At 37.7% G+C, this 26,845-nt stretch overlaps 1 protein-coding gene across 2 annotated transcripts in view; it reads right to left on the bottom strand.

The window, feature by feature from the left end:
• Drep2 (DNA fragmentation factor-related protein 2) overlaps positions 1-26,280 on the bottom strand; it is a 74,369-nt gene extending 48,089 nt beyond the window's left edge. Inside the window, exon 1 of one of the 2 annotated variants that reach the window (XM_067776518.1) lies at positions 26,019-26,280. In XM_067776518.1, the coding sequence (XP_067632619.1) occupies positions 26,019-26,030 (12 nt within the window). In that variant the 5' untranslated portion in view covers positions 26,031-26,280. Of the gene's footprint in view, positions 1-2,599; positions 3,317-26,018 lie in introns of those variants that run through there. The other variant, XM_067776515.1, reaches the window with a different exon arrangement.
• Positions 26,281-26,845: the final 565 nt, after the last annotated feature.

The following is a 26,845-nucleotide window of genomic DNA, read 5'->3' as shown; positions in this document are numbered from 1 at the left end:
ACATTGTTACCGTCCATATAATTGGTGTGACGTTCTCTTAGGATCTCTATTTTGGTGAGCAGGCAGCCGCAATTTTACCAAAAGTCCAGAGCCGCAATAAAATCCTCAAGGCTCTTGCGGCAGCACTTGGGGCAAAGACAAAAAAAAACGCTTGTATGCTATGCGTCTCCAATATGGTCGCCGAGCTTAAGAGAAACACAATGAAGAAAACAGCAGCCCTGACAAAACATTGCGCTCAAACCTGCCACGGGATGTCTTCTTATGTCTCCAGACCATCATCTACCCAGTGAGTCGAGAATATTCCCCATAAAGGAGAGATATGAAATACTGAACAAACAATCTCTGCTGAATATTCCGAAACCTGGGCATCCGAACAGATATCTGATTAAGAAGGCCCCACCTCGTAGGAATTTAAGAAGTTATCTCCGTAAGTAATTTGAAGTGGTGCGGCACTTAAGCATTCAGCCGTACGAGGAATATGACCATAAAAAGGCCCTCAGAGACATCGATCAAAAGGCGTCGAACTTCTGTGCCAGGGATTGCCCCGTCAAGCCCGTTCTTAAAAACAAATATCCTAAACTCGCAATTGAGGAAAACAACCTCCCAGGTAGACGCGCGTCACTCTAGCTCAGCTTATATTTGGATTATTTTCAATTGCAGTGTGGAACCAACGTCTATGAGACCCGTATCTCTACAACCCTGTTGAAACTGCAAGTTGTCTCGGACTCCCGTTAGAGGACATTGATGACAATTAGTAAGTAGTCGCACCTCTTGCATGGGGCAAAGCACTGCTAAAATAACAATAACAACCATGAAAGCGATTTTTCATAATCAGTCTACATATATTGTTTGAAAGCGTAAAAATTTCTCTCGCAAACGCTTTCTCATTTTTTTGACATTAACTTTTCACTCTACGCCCTTCACCACTGCGAACAAAAGCAATATGTGCAGCGCATTTTCAGGCAGACTTTCGTGTATTGGGTTTGGAGTTGTGTGGCCCATGGAGTAGTCGATATGGTTCTTTTATCTTAAATGTTTCTTTTATTTAATAAAAAATTTCATTATTATGAAAGTCCATGGTTTGCTGAACCCACCTACACACACTTATTAAGTTACTAACGTGCCTGAAAGTAAACTTAAATTTTAGGAAAAAATTGCGAATATAATACAGTTTAAGAACAACATTGCAATTCGCAAAAGATGCCTTCTAAAAATAAATTTAAATTTTCAAAGAAAGTAGTTGCACATTGAAATTTGATATGTTGCTTTGTGATAAATAAAAGAGTTTTTTCCACGAAAAGCGTAGTGGGTACTTGTAACAGTAAAATGTGTTTTTAGCACTTTCGGGTACTGGTACAGTCGTAGGTGGTTTTGAAATAGTCGAAGCCCTTGATTGATTAGTTTAAACATATACAGCTTGGACTTAGGTGTATTGGTCCAAGTGTGGCTGCCAAATATCCCACCCTACAATCGATTAGCCCTGTTCAGTGCTAGCCATTAAACCGCTAGTGCGGAACTGTAGTGTTACGCGACTGTCTTCTATTTGTCTTCTATTTTTCGGTATAATACTGTAATCGAAACCAGAAATCTTGGCACACATGAAGACAATCATTTTGGACATGTCTTCTCCGCGGTCTCATATTAAATTCAAAAAAGTTCAAGTTGAAGTTTTCAAAACAACTCGGAGAAGCATATATCTTATATAATGTGTGGTAGTTAGGTAACGGAGTGAAGTTGGTTTCCTAGAAACGAGTACATTGAAAATTAAAGTCCTCTCTCGGCGAACGAAAATCATACTCTACAATTTACTTATCGTACCCGTCCTGCTATATGTGGCAGAAGCATGGGCCATGACATTAGCAGATGAAGCGGCTTTGGGAGTGTTGGAGAGAAAAGTTCTTCGAAAGATTTATGGACCTCTACGCGTTGGCGATGGCGAGTACCGAAGAAGATTTAATGATGAGCTGTACGAGCTATACGCAGACATCAACATAGTCCAGCGAATTAAAACGCAGCGGCTGCGCTGGCTAGGCCATGTTATGCGAATGAAAGATGATGATCCGGTCAAGAAAGTGTTTCTATCGGAACCCACCTATGGAAGCAGAGGTGGAAGGCGGCCCCCACTCCGTTGGAAGGACCAGGTGGAAAACGATTTAAACTCCCTTGATGTGACCAATTGGCGCCGGTTGGCGGAGCGAAGGAGCGACTGGTGCGCCTTGTTGGACGGCCATAACCATTTAGACGGTTAAGCGTCAATTAACTAAGTAAGTAAGTAGTACACTGAATGGTCCGAATTCTCTCAATTTGAAGGATAACATTAGCAATTAGAAAACCGTTACAAAACCTTTTACAACTGCAACAAAATTTACAAAACGCAGAAAGGTATCTTTTACAAAAACTTTCCAAATATTGAAATAAAAACGGCTTGGCCTTAAACAAAGCACCCTATATGTTTTAGCGAAACTTTTGGAAATGGAAGTAATAACATTTGTTAATTTTAAATATCACTTCTGGCAACACTGCATATGATGAGTTGCAGAAACTCACAATGTTGTTTGTTGTTAACGCAAAATCATTGCATACACTAAGGCGCACTTACACTTATTTTCTTTTTTTCTGGAACACGCAATGCATTTTTCACTAAATTTTTTTTTTTTTTTTTCAAAACATATATTTTCTACATCTCACGCACAAATGTTGCAAAAAGTTTCCCTATAATATATTTATTTTGTTCTGTTCTGTATGAACTTGAGTTTACCTCTCTAATTTTTAGTTCAATTCTCATTTTCAGTTTCATATTAAAAATAAATAATTCACAACCAAGCGCGATAACGTGGTGGCAACTCTTGGAATACAACAGCTGGTGAGGCGGCAGTCTTCTGTACTATATTACGTTTCATGTTGCTAGCAGTTAGTGGTGTATAACCAGCATATGATATAGATGGTGGTGCTGTTACTGAGGTGGGTGCTTTGGATATAGTGGCACCCATAAATGGTATCAACGTAGCATTTCCTGTACCATATGCACTTGCTGCTGATGTTGCAGATGAAGTTGATGATCTATTCGAAGCTGTAGACGCTGCAGAGGATGCGGATGTACTATGACGTTTTTTCGTTGTAATTGGCATTGTAGCGACAGATTTACTTGCATAACCGCCAGCATCTTTGCGCTTTTCCGTGCATAGCATACAAATTACGAACATACACATTTTTGAGTGAGTGAGTGTGTGTGTGTGTGGTGGGTGCGTGGGGACTTGGGAGTGCCCTATTGTACAAATGAGCGATAAAAATTGATTAATATTCAAGATGTTCTAAAATTTTAGAATTTTTACCACTTATTAAATTTTTTTTTTTAATTTTCAGTTTTTTTTTGCGATTTAACTTTGAGTTGTGATTCTTGTGCAACCCGATTTATACAAATTTTATAGGCGTATATGTCTCGAAATAGCGAGCATCCTTTTTGTTATTGCACGTTTTTTTTTCGAACAATTTGTTGCGCTTAAAAGATTGCGTAATATGGCTTTCACCACCCAGCACTGCACTGCTATGCACTCTGCGCTTTGCTGCGCTGCGCTTTGCGCGTTACGCCTTCAATTGCGCTGCGTCAAAATCTGGTATAGCAACTTTTCAATCTAATTGTCAATGCTGCTGCTGTCCTTGTTGTTTTTGTTTTTGCTGCTTTGTTGTTATTGTTGATTCTGCAGCCGCCTGTATAATTGTTCAATTTTTTGCTATTGTTGTTGTCGCCGTTGCTGCTCCATCCACCTTTTATTGTTGTTTCAGCCAACTGTATTATTGTTCTGCTAGTTTCTGTCCTTGTTGTTGTCTTTTATTACTGTTGTCGTTGTTCTCGTCGTCATTGATATATTTCTTCACTTGTCTGCAGTGACAGCAACGTAAAACCCTGAACTTTCACTTCCAAGTTACCGTCTTTATAACATACTTTAAGGCGCTGTCTTAATTTTTTTCGTATTCACTTTTACTTTCGTTGTTGCAACACTTACAGCTCTTCACAAAATCTCTTCTCACTCGCTGGTTTTATTCATTTCCAACACCTTACAGCTGCTTTCATTTCAAACTAAAATTTTCATATTTCTTTTGCAAATGATTACTTTTGCCCCTGCACGCCACTTAACATTCATTTAACATACTTTTGTGCACTATTTTTCACATTACACACCCATCTTGCACATCTGAAGCATACTTTCGTGATTTTCTCAATAATTGTGCTGCTACCTCCATTGCAAGCACTTTTACTTTTTCCCGATCTCCAACTCGCGTTAATGGCAAACATTTTTTTCCCCATTAAAAATATCTTGCATTCTTTAAGGCTCCGGAAAAAAAATTGCTGCAGCTGCTTCACTTTTTTTAAATGCACAATTCTGCTGACGAATTATAAACGTAATTTTTTTTTGTGAGTATTTAATGCGCGTATATGTAATTATTTAAATTTTTTCTCTCTAATTTATTATGATTATAACATCCGAGTTGAATTCCTTAAAATTTCCATTTCATAAACATATATGTATGTTTGTGTACAGCGTTATACAGTATTGCTGGTTGGTGCAGGGGATTTGTATTTTATCTACACTTTTTATTAAAAATTTTTTTCTTGCTATTTATATAAATTTTTGTTTGCTTGTGAAGGTGATGATGCGCGATGTACCGTCCGATACGAATGAGTAACACAAACTGCAATCGCTAGTCTTTGAGCAGTCAGGCGAGAGCAGCAATAGCAGCAGCCAAAAAAGTGTTAGAGCATCCTCGCTAATAATGCAAGATGATACTAGTGCAGTTGCTCCTGTCGCTTTTGCTGCCATTGTTGTTTGCCAGTTGCCATCGTATAAATATCACTAACACATTTACATACAAATGTTTGCAATGTGTTGCTGTTGCACTCGTTTATGCATTCAATCGCTTTCCTACATATGTAAATGCATAGCCACCAAGCAGGGAAGTTCGTTTCGTGGCGCACGAAACAAACCAGCTGTTACTCGCTACTTTCATTCGGCGAAACACTTACTCAAACCTACACGTGCGTACGTACACATGCATTTTACCATTAACCGTATCCAAAAGTGTCGAGTTAAGTATGTTGGTGTTGCATTGATGTCAGTGCTGCCAGGTCGGTAATTTTGTTAATTTGGATTTTGCTCTACTTTATTTACTTTACAGTTGATAAAACTGGAAGTTGAGTATGAAAGTGAGAATAATCGAATGTCTGCGTTGCCCCAAGGCCTTGGGGAGTGTTATCGATTTTGATGGTCTTTTACCGGATGCATATGCGGTACGTTCCGGTAACAAGCGCGATTAAGGTACTAGCCCGACCATCTCGGGAACGATTTAGTATGACCGCATGAAACCTGCTGAATGGTCTCGTTTTAAGCTAGTAATGAACAGACAGATCTTCTACAGGAAATAGTAGAAAATGTTTATTCTAAGAAAGTCCTTCTGCATCTTTCCGGTAATAAAAAGTTTTGAGATATGTTTAACATAAAATAATGGGGAGGGAATAAAGCCATATTTTCATGCATCATTCAAGTATCTCCATTTAAACATTCTGAGCTCTTCTGATGACTGTGCAATAGCACATTTGTAAACAAAGACGAAATACTTAGATTCATGAACAGAAACAAAATAGTACCAAAATACACCTATAAAAATCCTTAAGTTATTTGGAGAGGGCTTGGAAAAAAATGTTTGTGTTAAAACTGCAAGCCACACCTAACTGGTTGTAAAATCATCCTGAAATCGAAGATAGCTCCGATATAGTCCTGTTATGGCTCTTAAAATGCCTTGAAATGAGTTCATCCCAGTTTTAGAGTCAGCACTTCGAAATACAAACCAATTTTTTTTTAGAAACAAGATTCCATTTGATATTTAAGTACATTTATGTATCTCCTGCCGTCAACATTTTAAGAGCGTTGAGGAGAGTTAGAAAAGTTAAGATGGTGCAACCAGCTGGTATAATATGCTAGATAAAACCTCTCTGCAGCAAATCGCACTGCTACCGAAATAGCGCAGACCTATTTTACTAGCAGTGGGAAGCTGGTGCCTTTCGCGACTGTCTTCCATTTTCTCTGCGATATTTATTTCTAAAGACATTTGTTTTTTCTCATCGCCAATAGTATAAAATTTGGTATAAGATTTGTTGCGGCCGCAGTGGTGTGATAGTAGCATGTTCCGCCCACCACACCGAAGTTTTTCAATTAGAAGAACATGTTTTTAAGCAACATCATTTAGAAACACGTTTATTCAATGAAAACAAAGTTTTTCTAGGCGGGGTCGCCCCTCGGTAGTCATTTGGCAAATGCCATGAAGATCTTTTCAGTGAAAACTTATCTGTTTTGCAGATGCCGATGGTAAGGAAGCTCGGTTTAAATCTCTCCGGAGGTATATGTTGTTCTGTATTTTTTTTATCTATGTACCAAAGTGTATCTTAACTGGATAAACCTTTTACTTGTTTGCAGTTCTGGATATTTGCAGATGAAGTGATGAATAGACTTTGCTTCCGTCTTATTGTAACGAATTTACTTACAAATCCTCCTATTTGGAATCCTCTGATAAGTTCGAATCACTAAACTGTTGAATAAATAACTCCAATTTGTAATAATGCAAAATGGCCTTTATTAAAGTACTTCACAATAACACTCAAACTGTGCAACGAATAGCTTGCTTAATAACCAAACTGATTGATAGCTCAAATGAAACTCTACTATTCAAAATAATACTGCTCCTGCTCGCTAGATAGCGTCTTAGTCAAAACTGCTTGACAACTCAAATCAAACTGAATTCCAGCGCCTCTACAATTGCCGCCTTTTATACTCTTTGATTTCAACCTTCGCATCTTCTAGGCGCTTCCAGAATCTACTAGTCCAGCAGCTCTCAAACTTCTCAGCTGTAACTACAATTGCATAATTTTATAGTTTTTCTAATTGCATACTTTCAGGAGTATCTCAGATATATGCATGTGTTTGTGCATGGACTCTCCGCTGCTCGTATACGTACATGGTACATATGTGTAGACGCAATTATTGTTTCGTTTATGTAGATACATAATGATTGATCTATGGATGTGAATTCACGTCACTGCTTAGCATCGGCTTTGAGACGATAGCATCGCTCAGTGCTGCTAACATTCGTTACATTATACTAACAGCTTCTGTGGAGGGAGCCTGTTGATATGTGCCATCGTTGGAGGATATGTACAATGGCATTATGACTTTTGATAGCACCCGAAGGTACTCTCCACTGCAGATTTGTTTAGCCAGAGAAGGAGCCTAGTTTCTTTTCTATCCATACGTTGTTATTAGCACCACGTAATGTCACAATCAATCCGGTTGATCCAAAGCAAGTCCGTTACTTTCCCGACATAGTAGTGGATATATGGATATACAAGAATTGATTGTAGTCAGAGAATAGTGTGGGAACACTGATTGCATCACAACCAAGACGTCGCCGTCTTCATAATCATTGTGGTCGGGGCGGATATTCGATTTGCAATCTGAATTCACTCACCGTAACACCTTCACCTCTGGGTACTGCTCAGCTGCGCGCTCACATGCACTCGTCGAACCTATTCAAATGTACGCATATACAAATTTGTATATATGTATGTATGTGTCTAAACAAACTTTTACAGAGCCATGCATAATATTTAGCATAGTCGTTGTTCGTCGGCAGAATATTAGATTTGACCCAATTTCACTTCGGCTACTAGGTTCGTCGCTGCTGCCCTAGTTCTGCTGCTGCTGATGCTACGCCTCTATAACAGCTCTTTGCCCCACACAGTGTCCTCGTGCACGTTTTTGAAGGCTGTATGAAAGTGAAGTGTGTCTCGTTATGCTCATTTATGTATGTTTATGTTTGAAAAGATGTACACATGGTGTGTATGCGTACGTATGTGTGTGTGTATGGCAGTGCCCTGCTGTTAACGCTATCATGTCACACCTCCCCTTCTCTATTGCTTACCCTCAATCAACAACTGTTACCACTACATATGAATTGGAAAAGCGTTTTCGTAAAATATTTTGTTGGTTGTTAACAAAGTGTTCTTTTTTTGCACCGTGAGATTTTTTGTGGTGTTTGCTGGTGTTTTTGTGTGTCTAATATACAATGCATCAACCTGCCGCTGTCCCTTCACCTTTGCATGTACATTAATATGTTTATAAGGTTATTATTATTTTTTTTATTTCTATTATTTCAATTTATAACTTAAGTACTTTTAGTTTTTGTATGATTTAACATTTCCATGGCCGATCTGTTTTTTGCTCGGTCAATCATCATCGTCATCGGCGCCGTTGTCGTGCATTTGGGAGTGTCAGTTGGTTGTTCTATTCAAGTTCCAATTTTCCAAGCTCGAGCACGAGTCGTAGGCACATCAACAAGCAGCGAAGCCATTGCAATTTTGTTTTGTTTCTGTTATTGTACGTTACTTTCAAAGGATTCATTTTATTTGTGCCAGTTTATAAATACTGTTCAAACATATGTTTTTCTTAGGTCGAGTTTTATTTATCATTAACTGTTTGCATAGTTTTCAAACATGAAAATGTTATTTATCAAACATCAATGAGGACTAGTTAAACTTGTTCCGATGATCTGCTACGCTAGTTACAAAGTGCACAGATGTATGTATATATGAAGATATGTATGTTTTACATTTTCAAGGACAATTGGTTATGTTAACTAACTTGAACACATACCAGTTGGGTTAGATTGGGTTAGATCAGGTTAAGTGGTAGCTACGTACCTCCGCAGGGGAAACTAACACGGACAAAATTAAGGTCCGTTGTGATAGAAAACCATTGCATTTAGCGCTGTAGTTTCGAATAAGACCTACTGTGACCCTGTGTGAGTCTTTGTTGTTGTTGTAGCGATAAGGCACTCCTCGAATGTTTAGGGAGTGCTATCGATGGGGATGATAAATTGCCGGATGCAGATCCGGTGCGTTCCGATAGCAAGCATTATTAAAGCCCTAGCCCGACAACCTCGGGAACGATTTAGTATGACCAAATGAAACCTACTACTAAAGAAACAGGATTCGCTACGGGTAGTTAAGGTTTTCACTTGATTTGGAGAACCTATCAATTGCGCTGACAACCCCTTGAAAGAGTTGCGCAACACAATTTATTGAATAAATTCGGCATTTAGTCGCCTGCCGCGGGCATATTCTAAGCCCTCTAGCCCGCTGGATTTATAAGTCCTTCGAGGACCTTAGTGAACTGCGAGTGAAATACTTTCGCCTTGTTTGTGGCAAAAGCCGACAGTCAGGCTTGAAGCATCCAGCTGATTCTATAGCATCATCCTCCATGCAGCTGTAGCAAGATTGTTTTCCAATATGTTGAGATGTACTTTATGTACTTCAATTGATAAGTTACCAGTCAAAACACCCATCATTATTTATGGATGAGCCTTAGTGAACCTAAAAATTTCACTTCAGGCCAGAAGGATTTGGCTACCCTGCAAGAGATAGTTCCCGCCCAGCGTTTGCTTAGCTGACTTGACGCCAACCTATATAGGAGTAAGCCACAGGACCCAAAAGGTAATAAGACTAGTATAAATCAACGCAACCGCAAGCGAGTTCAATGATCGCACCAGCGCTGACTTAGGGCCCCCTGGCTATCTTAATAGATGTTGACTTCTCTAATCGTAATAGCATTAAAATTTTGGTAATACTCACGACTACCTCCAAGACCAACTAGACTACCGTTTCATAAATCCAGTTTACTACTCTGAGTGTGAGCAGTACAAGGCTTCCTCAGCCCTATCCCCCAAATTTGCTCTCCAGGATAGCTTCCTGCCCAATGTAATCCCAATATACTCCCCAATCCATGGTATTCTGAAATTCTGGATTTTGTATCTCCTCGTTAAAGAACCAGGTCCGTTTTCCAGCGTTTATTAGCAGTCCACATAGAAATTTAACTCTGACAATGACTTCGAGGCAGCTTAGGCAATCGCGATAAGTTACCAACCAGTGAAAGCAACGTAGATCGAATTGGCAAAACCAAGCAGAGGCAATGTTGAGTAAACGACGTCTTGCACTTACACATCGGGAGCTATGTTGTATTTGTAAGCTGTATCTTACTATGCAACATTAAGGATTTCCAAGGAGTATGACCCAATTAAAAATGAATCAGACGACTCTTCGAGGGGACCTGGAAAATTTAACTTAGTGAATGGTGATGATGCGCTCTCTTATGTATGAAGTCTGTTTGTAACGTCGACCCAGTGCAGGGGGCAATTGGTTTTATAAAAAAACGTGTGTAACCCTGCCTTTCATGAACATTTTGCCTAGCTTATCTACCAAGGAAATTGCACATTAGGAAGAAACTCCGAAATCTCGTTGCTCAAGAAGGAAAACAGGTATTTCTTCAGTACAGCAAAAGCCATTTAATCAGAGACAGCTAAAAAATACCAAAACTATCTGAAAGAATACAGCAAAGCAGAATAAAACTCTTCGAAGAGTTCGTATGACGATATAGAACAAAATATCAAGGGCAACCAGATACGTGAGGTTCTTAACGGAATAAATTAAAAAGGCTAGTGACGAATGATCCTACTTCCAAACTTTAATCACTATTCGCCAACTTAATGCTCAACAGATGCAGATAATTTTGCAAGAAAATGTCGGAGGGACTTTAAAATCAATATACCCCTTTAAGCCAGTTGGACTGGATGGCATATTTCCCATTGAATTACCAACAGCAAGCAACAAGCCTATATAGATCTGTGAAATCTTTATTGAATTTCAATCTAATTGCAAAATACTAATTGATCTGGATGCACCAATCAAGAAAATGTAGCCGTTATGCCTTTATGGTGCTAGTATAAGACTGAGAGAAAATGGAGCGGTAAAGAAACCATACAAAAAGCTATTGTAATGACATGAGCAGCCAAATGGATCAAATGGTTTATCTTGCTTTGTGAGCCCACGGGACTAAAGTCCGATGTGCCTGGTTTCCTTCCCTTGAAAATTATAGAGTTGATTAAATTTCGTCTTGCTGGCTGTAAGATTTTAGTCACTCAAATCTCTACGGGGGCCAGAAGCACACAAACCACCAGGCGTGCATGATTGTGATTCTTTTGAGAGAATACAATCTTATAATAAATTAACGCATTAAGCGAACAACAGTCATGCTCACTTGGTGGGTTGTTTGTTACAGATCTATTGGTGGTATCTTGTCATATATACACACTCAGACCTGAATCGTGAAAATGAAGATGGCGAGCCGTAAATAAGGATTGGGGGAGAGGGAAACACGAACTATATTATTGAGGTAAGGGCTTCACGTAAGTAATATTTTGTAACATTTGGGAGCTATGAACTCAGCAACCACCTCGATTAAGGCATCCCTTAACCTCTGCTTATTATGCAGCCAGTCATTTGGTGTTTCTGAATTAAATTAGGTGTGCAATTTGTTGTATTTGCCTGTAACATATGCCATTATCTAATTACGAGAAGCATATGCGCCTATATTTAGGGCGTTGCAATGAGCTATCCGGCTCTTGATCACGATCAAATCCCACTGAAACGATCCGGATCAGTACTAAAAGAGTTGGCAGCAATCATCTAATATGTACACGTAATAGGGTGCCGGTTATTTTCAACATTTTCCCAAATCGATCCAAAACTCGATCAAAATAATAGTTTTTAAAACCATGACTCAAATGCGGCATACTTCCGTATAGAATTGTAACCTAATTATTTGATGGTCTCAATAATAATAACCTAATTATTTTATGGTCTCAATAATTTGTTTCAGACTTTAAGTAAAACTGTATGGGTTGTCGAGTGGAAAAACGTTTGTTAAAAATCGGATGCCCTAGTGCATGTGTCTTTGAGCGCTACCAAGTAAAAAAGGTAAGCTGTCAAAAATTTTCCACAAAATACCAAAATCAACAGAGCCACCTTGTGGATACGAAATTGATCCAAATAAACATCAGTATCACAACCTTCCGCGCATTCCAATGGGCATTGATCCAAATTCCGATAAAAATTGAACATGCAAATGCAACAAAAAAACAAGTAAGGAGGGACTGTCTTCGGCTATGCCGAAGACTTCATACCTTTTATGAATGGGGCTGAACAATAATCTTATCCCGTTCGTAAACTCCAAATAATCGGATGTACAAGGTAAGAAACATATAGTGAACAGATGTACATACCTAAACGATTTTTAAGATAAATATAAAATAAAAAATGGAAAAAACCTCTTATCTGAACGATCGGTTTAATGAGATATATATTATATATAGCTCCGATCGAAATAATTTTTACAGGAAATCTTCTATGATATATTAGAATATATATCACCAAGTTTCACGTTTATACTTTCTAAATTGCGGCAAGAATGACCAAAATCGTCTCATCTGAACGATCGGTTGTATGGGAGATATATGTTATAGTGGTCCGATCCTACCGGATCCGACAAATGTCTAATATAATACAAAGATACATCCTTGTGCCAAATTTCATTGAGATATCTCAAAATTTGAGGGACTAGTTTGCGTTCAAACAGACAGACGGACGGACAGACGGACATGGCTATATCAATTCAGTTCGTCGCGCTGATCAATTCGGTATATTTAATGGTGAGTCTATCTTCTATATTTCTCAACGTTACAAACATCGGACCAAAGTTAATATACCATTTCATGTTCATGAAAGGTATAATTATCCATATGGATCACATTATTTTTTTCAATGTCCATTGCAATGCAGCTATTATTTTAATAAACCCACAAAAAATCTAATGAGTAACGTACAAACATAGAAACGCCCGCTAAGTCATAAGCATAAGTGCGCATAGGTATGTATGTAAATATGTGTGCACATAAATTAAGAACTTAAGAAATGCATTATTAAAGAATTTTCACAGTTTCATATGAATTGTTGTGATATCCAAGCGCCGCTATGCCACTTGGGCACACTTTATTTGTTCATGTAGTATATTGTTGTTTTTGTTGTTGCTCATAGTTATTGCCTTTGCAAAATTCTCAACTATGAAATTATCAACTGAGATTGCCACAGCATTTATGAGAATATGACAACAAAAACAACAAAGCAAGCAATGTAAAAGGACAACATCAAAAGCGAAAGCACTGACAATAATAAACCAACAACAGCAATAACAACAAAGACAGGAGCTAAACAAATAACACCACACATAACTTAATAAAATGACAAACAAACTTAAAGGCTCGGCAGCGCAGCAAAGAATAAGTTTTCAAAAATAGACGGGAAAATTCTTATATAAAGTAAAGCGAACGGAATTAGAATCATAGCTGAAGCAAGACTTAGGACAGGTTTTTCAACCCTTCTGTAATTTCAGAACCTCCAGCGGGTTAGGGGGTCAGAATATACCCGCGGTAGGTATGCCTGTCGTAAGAGGCGACTAAAATACCAGACCCAAGGGGCTGTGTAGCGTAACCCTTCAGGTTGCCAGCGCAATATACAGCTTCTCCAAACCCAATTGTCAACCTCACCTATCCGCGGCGAATCCTGTTTCACTAACAGACGAGGCTCTGGCGACCCGAAGCTCCTCATGGAACTTGGAGGTGGGGAGGTAGGGATGACCTGAAGGTTTAATGTGGCCATACAAATCGTTCCCGATATGGTCGGGCTAACACCTTAATGATGCTGTGTTACCGGAGCGTACCCGATCTGTATCCGGCAAAAGACAATCACATCGATAACACTCCCCAGAGCCTTCGGGGAGCAACCTTATCGCTATAACAACAACCGGTTTTTCAGTACAAGTTCAACTCAGTTTGTCAGTTAAACTACGCTTAAGCTTATTCTATAGTTTTTCAGTCTACTTCAACTGAAATTTAAGCTGAGCTTGAGCTGCTGATCTGGCATGGTTAAACTCTAGTTAACTTATCAGTTATTTGCGTGCGTTCGCACTGGCGTCCAATATACCCAATGAGCATTTGGGCTTGAGTAGCATTAGCGCTCATGTTGATAACTAGGCATACTTCAAAAATCTCAAGAGTTGTTTCGAAACAGTGGCTCAACTAGGGAATCATAGCGTTCTCAAATTCTCGGGAATTTTTTATAAAGCTGAAATGCTGTTATTAAGTTGAAAAAAAGATAGTTCCCAACTTGTATTCAAGTATGGTTATGTAGACTTAAATGTAAGATTCAAATACAAAAGTATTTGCACGAATTTAAAGCTGCAGACATTGGTGCTTTATCGGTAACCGTATAGGTAACCTTATAACAGCTGATTCGACCAACCTTATGGGAATCAATGCAATCGATTGTTGGTGCCGCTAAGGTCGTAACCGTATCGTAGCCAACTCATTGGTTTTTGGTTTACCGTCGTAATGATAAACAGCTGATTACGTTAGGGATACTACTACAACGATACGACATACGACACCAATGACTCCAGCTTAAAATATAACATTTATAAATTATTTTTAATTTATAGCGCTTCATTACCGCTACCAGGTGTTTATTTCTCTCAAAAATACCTGTTGGCCTTGATGGTACCACCTTGGCGAAGATTTTTGAAGTTATACTTCTTTAGGCGCATTATGAAAAAATGATGATAGTGAAAATTTAAAAAATCTAACACAAAATTAACAGGTACAAGATGAATTTCGTGTGTATGTTCGCTGTGCATTGTACGATAAACATGCTTTGAGTGGGACTTTCACCACATCACAATATGCGTCACATATACAAATGTTGAATAATAACAAATGGTGAAAATAGCCACCATTAGTAACGCTAGCTAACTTTGGGAGTGCATTTATATGTATGTATGAATGTAAGTGTATATATGTGTGTATTTTCATTTCATACCAGCTTGGCATACGAATATGTATGAATATTACTATGCGTGCTGCCGTGTTAATGCAACATAAATGGTTAAGAATACATAAATCGCTTGAAAAATACTCTTTTGTTAAAAATATGAAACGTTTCCTTAAACTTCTTAAACAAAGGCTTTATTTTTTTGGTTTTTTTATTTGTATGTACATGTATTACACTGGGTCGATTTATTGACCAATATCGCGCCATCGATTTTTCGATAGGATTTGCGCTCAGGAAAAAAAGTTCCGCTATCATACCCAAAAAAAATAATTTTCGACCCTGCGAAATTTTATTTTTTTGACTTTTTTTCGACTTTGGTTTTTAAGGTTTTTTTCATGACCTACTAATTTCATTTGATTGTAAAATTTTCATGTATACCCTGTCTGACCCAAAAATGTCAGCTAAAAACGTTGTCGATAACAGTTTTCTGAAAAAAAAAAAAAATATTGTTATCGCCAACGTTTTTAGCGGACATTTTTGGGTCGGACAGGGTATACATATGAAAACTTTTTTAGTAGGTCATAAAAAAAACCTTAAAAATCAAAGTCGAAAAAAGTCAAAAAATGAAATTTCGCAGGCTCGAAAATTATTTTTTTTGGGTATGCGTAGCGGAACTTTTTTTCCTGAGCGCAAATCCTATCGAAAAATCGATGGCACGATATCGGTTAACTTTCACCCCTACAAATCAACACACCCTAACATTTATACTAATGTTTGTGCACTAAAGAAATTTAATCTATCATCTATCTACTATCAGACCCGTCAGACGTTGCTCTGCCCTAAATTTGGTCTACCTGCATACATTTTAATAAGCCTTTTCTCTCTAACTCTGCCCTCCCCTCTTCACTTCTTCTTAATCATTTTATTCACTCCTCCCTCCGTCTTTTTCGCTTCATATATCTCTATTTTTGTCTCACTATATTTCTTTCTCAGTCTCCTTATTCTTTCCTCTTTTCTCTTCTCTCAAGTTTTTCCCACTATTCTCCATTCTTATTGCCAGTCCCAGAGGGTGGTATATATTTTGTTCCAGTCCCATTCCGAGTTCCAGTCCCACTCCGAGTCACAGTCCCAATCTTAGTCCTAATCGCATTCCCAGCCCGTCTCTGGCCTACTTCCACGAAAAAAGTATCGTAAATACTAATATAGGCAAATTTATATACCAAATTTCAGACAAATCGAATAGGAAGTATGTAAGTAGGTATGTGGGTATTATCAATTCATGCTTTTTTTCGGCTTTGCATGCATATTTATCAGTTTTGCCAGGTTGATGCGACTAAATCGAATATCACAATGAAAATTACTTTAAAGCTCTGAGCAACATCTTTCATTTGACATCCATATTACACACACATTCTAGGGGTATCCGGGTCCACATGTTGGCCTATATCTGGAGACCCTAGTCACCCAGCGGTATAAATTACTATGTACTAAAGCACACATCAACAGCTTCAATTTGATACCCATAATGTAAAAACACATCCTAGTGTTACCCTGGTCCACGTTTTGGCCTATACCTCAATACCCTAGTCACAAACAGATATGAAAATTACCCTCTCCTAAAACACTCATCAACAGCTTTCATTTGTTATCCTTCTTGTATAAACACTTTCTAGGGGTATCAGGGTCCACGTGTTGGCCTCAATCTCGAGACCCTAGTCACCAATAGGTATGAATACTACCCTGTACTAAAGCACTCATCAACAGCTTTCATTTGTTATCCATATTCTATAAACACATTCTAGGGGTACCCGGGTACACATTTTGGCTTATATTTCGAGACCCTAGTCACGCACGGGTACGAAAAATACCCCGTATCAAAGTTTCCATTTGATGCCCACATTTTACAAACATATCCCAGGATTACCCAGGTCAACGTTGTGATCTCAAGACCCTATCCAGAACGGGATAAAAAGTATCCTATGTCTGTCTCCTGGTTCTATGCTATGCTCCACCAATTTTCAGCCAAATCGGCTCATCCGTTCTTGAGTTATAAATAGTGTAACTAACACTACTTTCTCTTATATATGAACATATATACACCACATTAGAAACTTCAAAAATAACAGTATTTCTCCATTATTTAATGGATGTTATTATACAATCTACAAACTTCAATCACCCTATATATTAAAAAAAGCGCATGAAAATCCGTTGTGTAGTTTTAAAGGTTTAAGCATTCAAAGGGGCATGGGACAGAAAAAGCGACTTTGTCTTATAATATGTAGTGATAGTGATACATGCAAAAATACCAAAAAATAAAACTTTTTTGGAGAATTTTAAGGAAATTTTTAATATTTTTAACGAAAGATAATTTTTCAATAGATGTATGCATTCTTAACCATTTATGTTACATAAATATGTATGTACATACCTATGTATGTCAAGCTGATATGATATGAAAACACATACATATGTACATTCATACATGCCTATAAACCTACGCCCGAAGTTAAATAATGCAGCGAATACTATGTACATATGTACGTATGTGTCGCATCATGTCTAACTCAAAAGCAATTAGCGTGCACAGTTGACACCGAACAATCACACACACGAATTTTTTGGTAAAAATGTTACTTTTGTTTAAACAATTTGGCTGATATAAGAAAGGAATAAAGTATTTTTTTTGATGCAGATCGAAGGTAAATATTTCAAGGTTTTACAGAAAAGTAGAGTTTTTTAAATCCATTCATCCGTTTATGAGTTATAGCTGTGTAAACAAAAATTTTATGATGATATTTACTACATTTTGGCAATTTGCCACGCCCCTATAATATACATCTTCAAATTGTATTAACTGTACCATCTCACGTAGCTAAGTTTTCAAATGCAAAAAACCGTTTTAAAATCGGAGCATTCTGTGTGAAGTTATGTGCATACATGGAATCTAGCGACTTTATTTTATAAGATTTATAGGTATAGATTTACTAGAAGACCCGGCAGACGTTGTCCTGCACTAAATTTGGCCTATCTCCATACAATCTTATTAGAATTTTTCCGTCTAACTCTGCCCTCCCCCCTCTTCACTTTTTCCTAATCCTTTTATTCACTCCTCCCTCCGTCTTTTTCGCTTCATCTATCTCCATCTTCGTCTAATTCTATCTCCTTCTCAATCTCCTTCTCCTTCTCTCTTTTCTCTTCTCTCAATTTCTTCTCATTCTTCCGCATCCCTTATTGCCTGTCCCAGAGGGTGGTATGTATTTTATTCCAGTCCCAGTCCCAGTCCCACTCCGAGTCTCAGTCCCAGTCCTAGTCCTAATTCCAGTCCCAGTCCGTCTCTGGATAATATATTACTCTGTACTAAAGCACTCATCAACAGCTTTCATTTGATATCCATATTGTATAAACACTGTCTAGGCATTCACTGGCGCACCTTTTGGCCTATATCTCGAGACCCTAGTCACCCAGGAGTATGAAAATTACGCTCTACACAACTAAAGACTCTCCTGAATTAAAAAAAATGTCATAGTACCTCCAATTCGCGGTCCCCCTCAGAAACCCCCCACCCTCTGGCGGGCCTGGTGATGTGCTATACTTGATATCTTTCGCTATAATATTTTTTATTGATAAGGAGGTTGTTTAATTAAACACCAAGCAATTACAACGGAAGTATATCCGCACTACCTGAAAATATGAGTGCCTCTGCGTATACGTAACATTTTATTATTACGTATAACCAAATAAAAAAATTTGCAATAAAATAATATTGCGATCATATGTATTTAATTAGCGAGCTTTGCTCATATTGCTTTATAAAAAGGTTTTTGTTATTGATATTAGAGAAAATTTGTAAGTTTACAAACGGCGATGGTTACTAGTACATGTTTCTGAATTTCACTTCTTCATCAGCTAGCTTTTCGGGACCTGAGCGTTGAACTCGAATCTCCAACATTCATATGGTTAAGCAGCTAAAGGCATCTGCCTTTGCACTCATATGAATGTTGGAGATTCGAGTTCAACGCTCAGCTCCCGAAAAGCTAGCTGATGAAGAAGTGAAATTCAGAAACATGTCGTAGTAACCATCGCCGCTTGTAAGCTTACAATTTTTCTCTAATATCACTAATATTGTGACTATAAACTGAGATATAACCTATCCTATCTCTCAAGTTAGATCAAACTACACAAGGGGTGCAAAACAAATCCAAAATCGGTTCGGTAGCTTAGGAGTCCATCGCGGCCAAAAATTTGGTGACACGTGTTTTTTATATATTAAGATATAAAGAAGGGTGTACATATGTTTGTACGCAGCTTATGTACCCCAAAACTACTCCGCCTATTTTATTCAAAATTGCAGAATAGCTTCACAGCGATCAGAATAGTGTTCCTGCGAAGTTTCTTTCCGGAAAGTGGACCTGTGGCTGATCTATTTGAACAAGTTCTACTCACTGTCTGATTTATCTGAAATTTGGTATATATATATCATAAGCTACTGATAACTGATCTTCCGATCAGTGGCGTAGTGAGGTTTTCTTGTGCTCGGGGAAAATATTTTCCCCCTTTCTCAAATACATTTGCCCATTTCTCAAATACAGTTGGAAAAGGTGTCGTTCCCCTTCAAACAGACAGTCAAAGGGACATGGACTAAATTACCCTGAAAATTATCACAAGTTATCCGACTTGTGAGTCCCACTTTTTTACTTCCTGAATACACTTTATTTTTTGATATTATTTGTATCAGACAAAGACATAGACCAGGGCGGAGAATTGCAAAGGTACAGCGAGAAGAGAAAATATTCGACAGAAATTGAGATGGAAGGAAACGGAATTCGATTATATCAAAGCTGACACTTTTCGTTGTTGCTAGGGCATGCCTTCACTTGACTTTGTCAAGAATTAATCAGAGATATTCTGATAAAATAGGATAAACGCAAACTCATTCTAGTGCTTGAACAAGCCTAAAACAGTTAAGAGGTGGGCTAGCGGAGTTACAAAAAGGTGGTTAGCAGTTGACTGATGCTAAAATGCCCAGTAAATAGAACTAATAAAGGGTGCACGATTGACTGGTACCCAAAGCTACAGTGAACAGCCAGCGCATTGGTGAATAGGGACCGACTTACCGCCTATCGATATGCAACGTAATGGCGCATAAACGACCGGGAGAATTGCTAATTGGTGGACGGTTAGCGTTGCCATAGGCATCCGTGATCCGTTAACCCGGTAGAGGGTTAATCAGTGCCAACCCATCACAAGAGGCAACAAAATCTATAGACCTAAAGATTCGAGGGGTAACAAAATCATTTCTGAGGCATTCTGACTAGTACCAGCAAGGGCACAAGGCTGCCCACATCAGCGGCACTCCCATCAATCTTTGGGGAGTTATTTGCGGTAATAGCAACAACATACCAGTATAAGGTGAACTTATAGATGGTTAGTCGACGCTAAATTTACCAATGAGGCAGATTGTTGAAATATACCAATGGATGTAGATCTGTGACTCTTGACAAAGTAACCTGCGGCCTTGCATCATCTTGGAAGAGTTCGGAATCATAAAAGGAGACTTATTTTGGAAACGATATAGTGCGCTAGTAGATTCGTGGAATTTATGATCAAGGGGTTTTGTGCATTCTATAACTAAATACGACTTCATTTCATGCTACTATTCAACACTGCCAATACAATGAATTAACCTCCCGAAATACTCTACTTTTTGTAGGCTGGCGAGCTCGTGTTTATTTCAAGGGGATTGCTACATATACATTTGCTCTTGGTTTCTCAATGTCGTAACACTGTGATCAACTCCCACTAATAAAACTACCCACAGTGTTAACAGAAAAAAGTGCACATCAATGCCTGTGTTTTTATTACATGTATATACATATCCACTTAAATTTTATATGAGCTGCTAAGCGCATAATTTTTCTACACTTATGAAATGTAACGCGGCTGATGTGTACTAAAAGGAAAAGTACGGTGCTAGTGACAACGAATACTATGTGCAGAGGATTGAATGATAACTAGATGACCCAGAATTCGAGAGAGATGTTTAGACTTTCATGTTCGTAAACGGTAGCTTTTCCAAACTGTAAAGGACGCCGTAACATCGAGTGGAGCATTCAATTTAATTTCAAAAGTAATAAGTTACTCTAAAGTGGTTCGTATTTTGTTCGACAGTGTAGTGCTTCAATATAAGGTTAGTGATCGAAAATAGAATATTGCGAAAACCTTTTAAAAGGGCTTTAAGTCGTTCTAAGCCTTAAATCACTTTTGAATGACTATTGCGGAATGCGTTGACGATATCTTTACATTTCAATACCTTATATCGTGAGTTCCGATCAGTCTACAGCTATACGAGGGAATCACCAGCTTCCAACTTTGATGTCGCGATAAGAGTATACTGAATTTCGAAATAATATTTAACTGCATACCTGCATACTAGTACAATCTTATCAGAAGTTACATACGAATTCATGCATATAGTAAAAATGTTCATAATGAGCACATGCCACATACACTTGCACAGTCCAAACCACCACACTCCGCCCCATGTGCAGATATTTAGGTCAAAACTAGTCAGTCACTCGGTGAACGATGCTGTTTGCCCCACAAATGCTCGACTGCCAACGCCAACTAGGCAGTCAACCAGCCAGTTTGTCAGCCAGCCAGCGAAGCTTAAGCCAAAACACACCCACAATCGATCACATGACACCACACCCCGTTATTATTAGGTGCACTGCACGTAAGCTGCTGCACAAACTATGCAACGGGGGAAGTAAGGAGAATACGAAAAAAAAAAACCGATTTTGGTGGCCAAAAGAACTCTGCAACTCATATGTTGTGGCTGAAATAGTCACAATGAATGCACGGAATTTCTTAAAATGTCCTTACGCTCGTAACGCAAAGAAGTATAGTTTGTAAGTATGTAGAGCTCTTAAAAAAAATCGGTGGCCGTTGTCTGTCGTGTGCACATCGTCGAATGGCTGGCTGTTGAATTCGTTGTCAAATAATGTTAATGCACGTAGAGCAACTGTAAATTATCGTTTTCATTGCGGATGCACTTGAAGGCTAGCGAAGATAAATTAATTTGAAGAATATTTAATGAAAATCAAAAGAGCTTAAAGTGTTAGCGCAAGGGATGCAAACAGCTGTGCAACAGATACTCTTTAGGTTATATCTTTTCGTTCGCTGTCTCTCTGTAGTCCAGTACTCGGAAGGCGCAGCTGTGCTTAGGTTTTCATAAAATAAAGAAAAGAAAAACAACAAAAAGTATGATTACAGCGTTACAGAACTGTGTTAGTTTGCAATAACTGTTAGTAGTTGTTGAGACGGTCCATAGAGTAGACAAAAAAAAATCTTGCAAAATTTGGCTAGACTTACATGATTTTAAAGTTAGAATTTTGTTAAGAACATGCTGGTAGTAAACCAAATCAGGGGGACCTCATTCCAAGCCGGTCTTTGATGCCCATCGCGGAATTTCCTAAAGCGCCGTTTCAACGATCAATTACTAGCTACAGGAAACACCTCCAAGTCATCAAATATGCGAATATTTTCGATTTTATACCCAGCTGTACTTGGACACAGGGTATTATAACTTTGATCGAATAACCGTTGGTTGTAAAGGTATAAAGGAATCGATATAGATATAGACTTCCATATATCAAAACCATCAATATCGAAAAAGAAATTGATCAAGCCATTTCCATCCGTCCGTTCATTAACACGATAGGTTGTGCAAATATTGAGATATCTTAACCAAATTTAGTATACGGGCTTATATGGACCCAAAATAAATTGGTATTAAAAATGAGCGAAATCTTAGAATCACCCGCCCCCCCCCCTCCCCCCCCACCCCCCCCCCCGTCCCCCTTTTTCGATACAGAAATTTTAGAATAATGGAAAAAATGAGATAATTCAAAGACGAATACCGCTAAGCTAATGAAATTTTGGTATATGGGCGTGGCATTACCCACATTTAGAAGAAGACAATTTGGAAATCAAAAGTCGTTAAAGATATTACATTGAAATTTGGCAGGGACACTATACTTGCCAAATTATTTATACTGAGTGAAGATAATCAAAATCGGTTAAAGACCACGCCCACTTTTCTTAAAGATCTACCGTTAGCAAGGTTTGCAATAACTCTATGGTATTTAACTATATTTGACTGATATTCCACCTCAGTAGTGGTATGGTTGAACGAAGAACAAAAGTTAAATAAATTTTGAAAATTGGCGTGGCCCGCCCTTTTTTTACCTTTATCTTATTTTACCTTTATATTAAGTCGCTTTCATGTTTGTCCCCTCATTTCCATACAAATTTTTGACCCACGGAAAAATCTTTTTCGGTAATTTCCCGTTGAGCTACACATTTAATACTTAGAACATAGTTCAGATCTGAGAGACATTACAACGTAAATGTGCATGGATCGAGATATTAAGAAAATTAATTTTAATTTTTAATCTTTCAATCCATTTTTAACTAACTTACCGGTTATCTAGAGACTTGTAACTTAGCACATAATTCGAAAACCGGTGACGATACAATTTACGGAAAACAAAATTCCGCTAGGTGGCGCGCTAAGTGAGATAACTACAAATCCTTGAAAAACGAGGGGAATCTTGCAATCGACTTTTGAGTAACTTCCCGGTGAGCTGGAGATATGAAACTTGAGCCGTAAGTCAGAACCCGGTGACAATGCAACATTTGATCAACAAAAATTCGCTAGGTGGAACGCGGATCGAGATGGTAAGAAAAAAAATTTTAATTAGGAAATCTTTCAATCCATTTTTAAGTAACTTCCCGGCTACCTAGAGACTTGAAACTTGGCACTTAGTTAGAGGCCTGGTGACAATACAACTTATTGAAAACAAAGTTCCGCTAGGTGGCGCGCTAGTCAAGATAACTGCAAATCTTTTAAAAACGGGGGGAATCTTGCGATCGATTTTTGAGTAACTCGCCGGTGAACTAGAGACTTGAAACTTGGGCTGTAATTCAGAACCCGGTGACAATGCAATATTTTATAAAAAAAAAATCCGCTAGGTGGCGCATGGATCGATATATAGAGAAAACTAATTTTAAATTGGGAATCTCGCAATCGACTTTTAACTAACTTCCTGTACATCTAGAGACTTGAAACCTGAAATATAGTTTAAAACGCGGTGACAGTGCAATGTTTGATCAACAAATTTGAGCTACGTAACACAAAAGTCGAACTATTTAGAAGGTTAGGCCATATCTTCATGGCTAGCCTCCTGAGTGTTGCAGACGTTGTAGAATTCCACCTCGTTGAAGGCTCAACTCAATGCACGTCCTTGCATAATTATAGGCGTATACGACTTTCAAGCACGATTATTTTAGACCTTCAGGCGTATGCGAATTTCACCACGATTTGCAGCTGTGCAAATAAAGTAGCTGACAAACGAGGTGGAATTGTATTTTATTGTATTGTAAATATTTACAATGACATTAGATGCTCATTCAACGAGCAGAGGAAATGCCATTTCATTCGTTTAGTATTATAAATGCTTGTGGGGCGCATAATAATAACAAATTATAACTAATTGCTTACGATTGAAAAGATATAAATATGTATAAGGAAAAAGTATAACTATTATATGCATGTATATTAAAACAAAAAATTTAAAATTAGAGATGTCAAAATACTTTCATCAAATGGAAAAAGAAAAAAGAAAAAAAACCTCGATGCTAATGGTCACAGGTACTTATATTATAGGTCTCAAAAGAGTTTCAATGCCAAGTAGCAACTGTTTCATTTCCCTCAGAAACGCTGCTACCCTTCTAATGAGTCGTATTTCAGCAGGTAGTTTGTTATATAGATTACGTGATGCGATGGTGTAAAAGTTACGAAAAAGTGTGGTGCGAAAGCTAGGAACTTTTGTTTGAGATAACGTCTTATTTCTCAGATTGTAAAGGTTGTATATTGGGCTTCGCGTATACCCGATCCTTATAAAACATTCTCTTGTTATGATGCGATACGGAATTCTGTTGTTTTCGCCAGTGTTGTCAGCGAAAATTCTTAGATCTTGCTATTTTGAACAAATAAATAAAGATAAGAATTTTCACTTAGGAATTACTTAAATTACTAATGAAAGTTGCAATTAATTGCCTTTTTGTAGGCAGTTCTAAAAAATTGATAATAAAAAGATGATAAAAAAATTTTAAGGACTAATTTTATATTAATTGAACAAAAAATAGAAGGCATAGTCTTGTTGAATTTTGACTAAAAAACTTTAACAAAAGCTCTGGTAAAATAATTTTGGGATTTAAAATTGAAGTTATTTATTTGACAGTTTAGTGAGACGAAATGATAACAAACCTAGTAAGAAAGTCAAAGTTCGGGTGAAACTGAACATTACATACCCAGCTGTGTACTTGAAATGCTGTTGTTGTTTGCTTTGTGTGATTAATAGTGTTATAAGGTTGCGCAATATTACGTACATATTAGGCCGGGTCGATTTGTGGCAAAAAAATCGCGCATTGCTCTGTGAAAATCATATTCTAGGGATCAAAATAAGAAACTTTGCCGAAGGAACCATACCTCTAAAACGAATTCTGATGTCCCCCCCTTTGGGTCGTATGAGCAAATTTTGAAAAATCCCACTTTGAAATGCCTATGTTTTTTCTTTTTGGAGTTTATTTTTATCTTTAGAAATTTATTTAGTCAGAACATATGTAAATGAAAAAATGAATTTAACTTAGTAATAGAAAAGAAATTAAAAAAAATTATTAGAAATCACTGTGACACAATTGCAGATCGTACAATTGCTTGTGTTGTTTTTTTAGGCCACCACAAGGCACAGCAGGTAGAATAGAAATCGCCCCTACCCAAAAGTTCGATCCAAAGGGGGGGGACATCAGAATTCGTTTTAGAGGTATGGTTCCTTCGGCAAAGTTTCTTATTTTGATCCCTAGAATACGATTTTCACAGAGCATTGAGCGATTTTTAAATCGACCCGCCCTAATATATATGTTTATGGTTCTATTCTGAATTCATTTTGGTTGAAAAGAAGCGAAAATGGTACAGAGGCTACCCTTTAATGAACTCGAGCGGGTGAAAATACAGTTTAACAGTTGTAGCTATGGAAAAACTATTTATTCCAAATGTCGTTCGGATTGTGAGATTTTGATTCGACTTATGGCATTAAAAGTATTTTGGAAAGAGTAAAAAAGAGCGGTTCACGCCAATTTTAAAAATATTTTTTTTACATATATATTTAGTATATTTTTAAACTCTTACCTCTCTGGCCATTACGACATGCCTCAAAAGAGCGGCCCACGGGATCGAGGGTCTGTATGATGTGCCATCTGTTAGCGCTACACTGCCGCTCTGCCACCAGTGCCAATTTCCGCATTAAGCCACAATCTCCAAAAATAATGCGAAGTAGTGCAGTGCGTTGTAAAAATTTAAAGCGTTTGAATTATTGAAGTTTTTCTTTTTTTGCAGCTTACTTTTTCATAGTATTCGTATTGCTGACTGTTTGTTTGTATGTTGTTATTGTTGTTTTCTTTAAATTTTGCTTTTTATTTAACTAATTCTTATTGCTTCTAATTGTTTAAATTTATTTGGTGAATGAATTAAATATGAACTAATAATTTGTGCAATTTCTCTCACTGGGAAGACAATGTGTTTGTTGTTGTATTTACTATTTTTTCTTGTTAAGGGAAGTTTATTTTCTATTTTTCTATTTTGCTTAATATTTTTTCATTCAATTTACCCTATTTATTGGTAAATATCCGCTTTTTCTTGTATTAGCACTGTGTGTAAATAAATGTGAAAATATTTTGGTGTTAATTTTTTTTATTCAAATAATTAAATTTAGAAGCTTCTTTGACGTTGAAGGCCCTAGGTTCATGTCTTTGGAAAAACAGCATTGGAATGTTTGAAAAAAAAAGTGTTTCAAAGATAGTCCTCGCTTCTCAGAGGCTTGGCAAACTCTGTGACTTCCATAACAGCTTTTCAGAAAGAATACGCCTGCCTTAAGCACGGCCCCCGGCAATTTGTTGGAAAAGATTAAAAATCAGCCACAATTTCGAAGAGAAGTTCTACCTTAGTTAGGTTAGATT

This window comes from Eurosta solidaginis, chromosome 3, assembly GCF_040869045.1.
Source record: "Eurosta solidaginis isolate ZX-2024a chromosome 3, ASM4086904v1, whole genome shotgun sequence".
Lineage (NCBI taxonomy): Eukaryota > Metazoa > Arthropoda > Insecta > Diptera > Tephritidae > Eurosta > Eurosta solidaginis.
The sequence above is the reverse complement of the archived record's forward strand: the minus strand, read 5'-3'. Positions and strand labels throughout refer to the sequence as shown.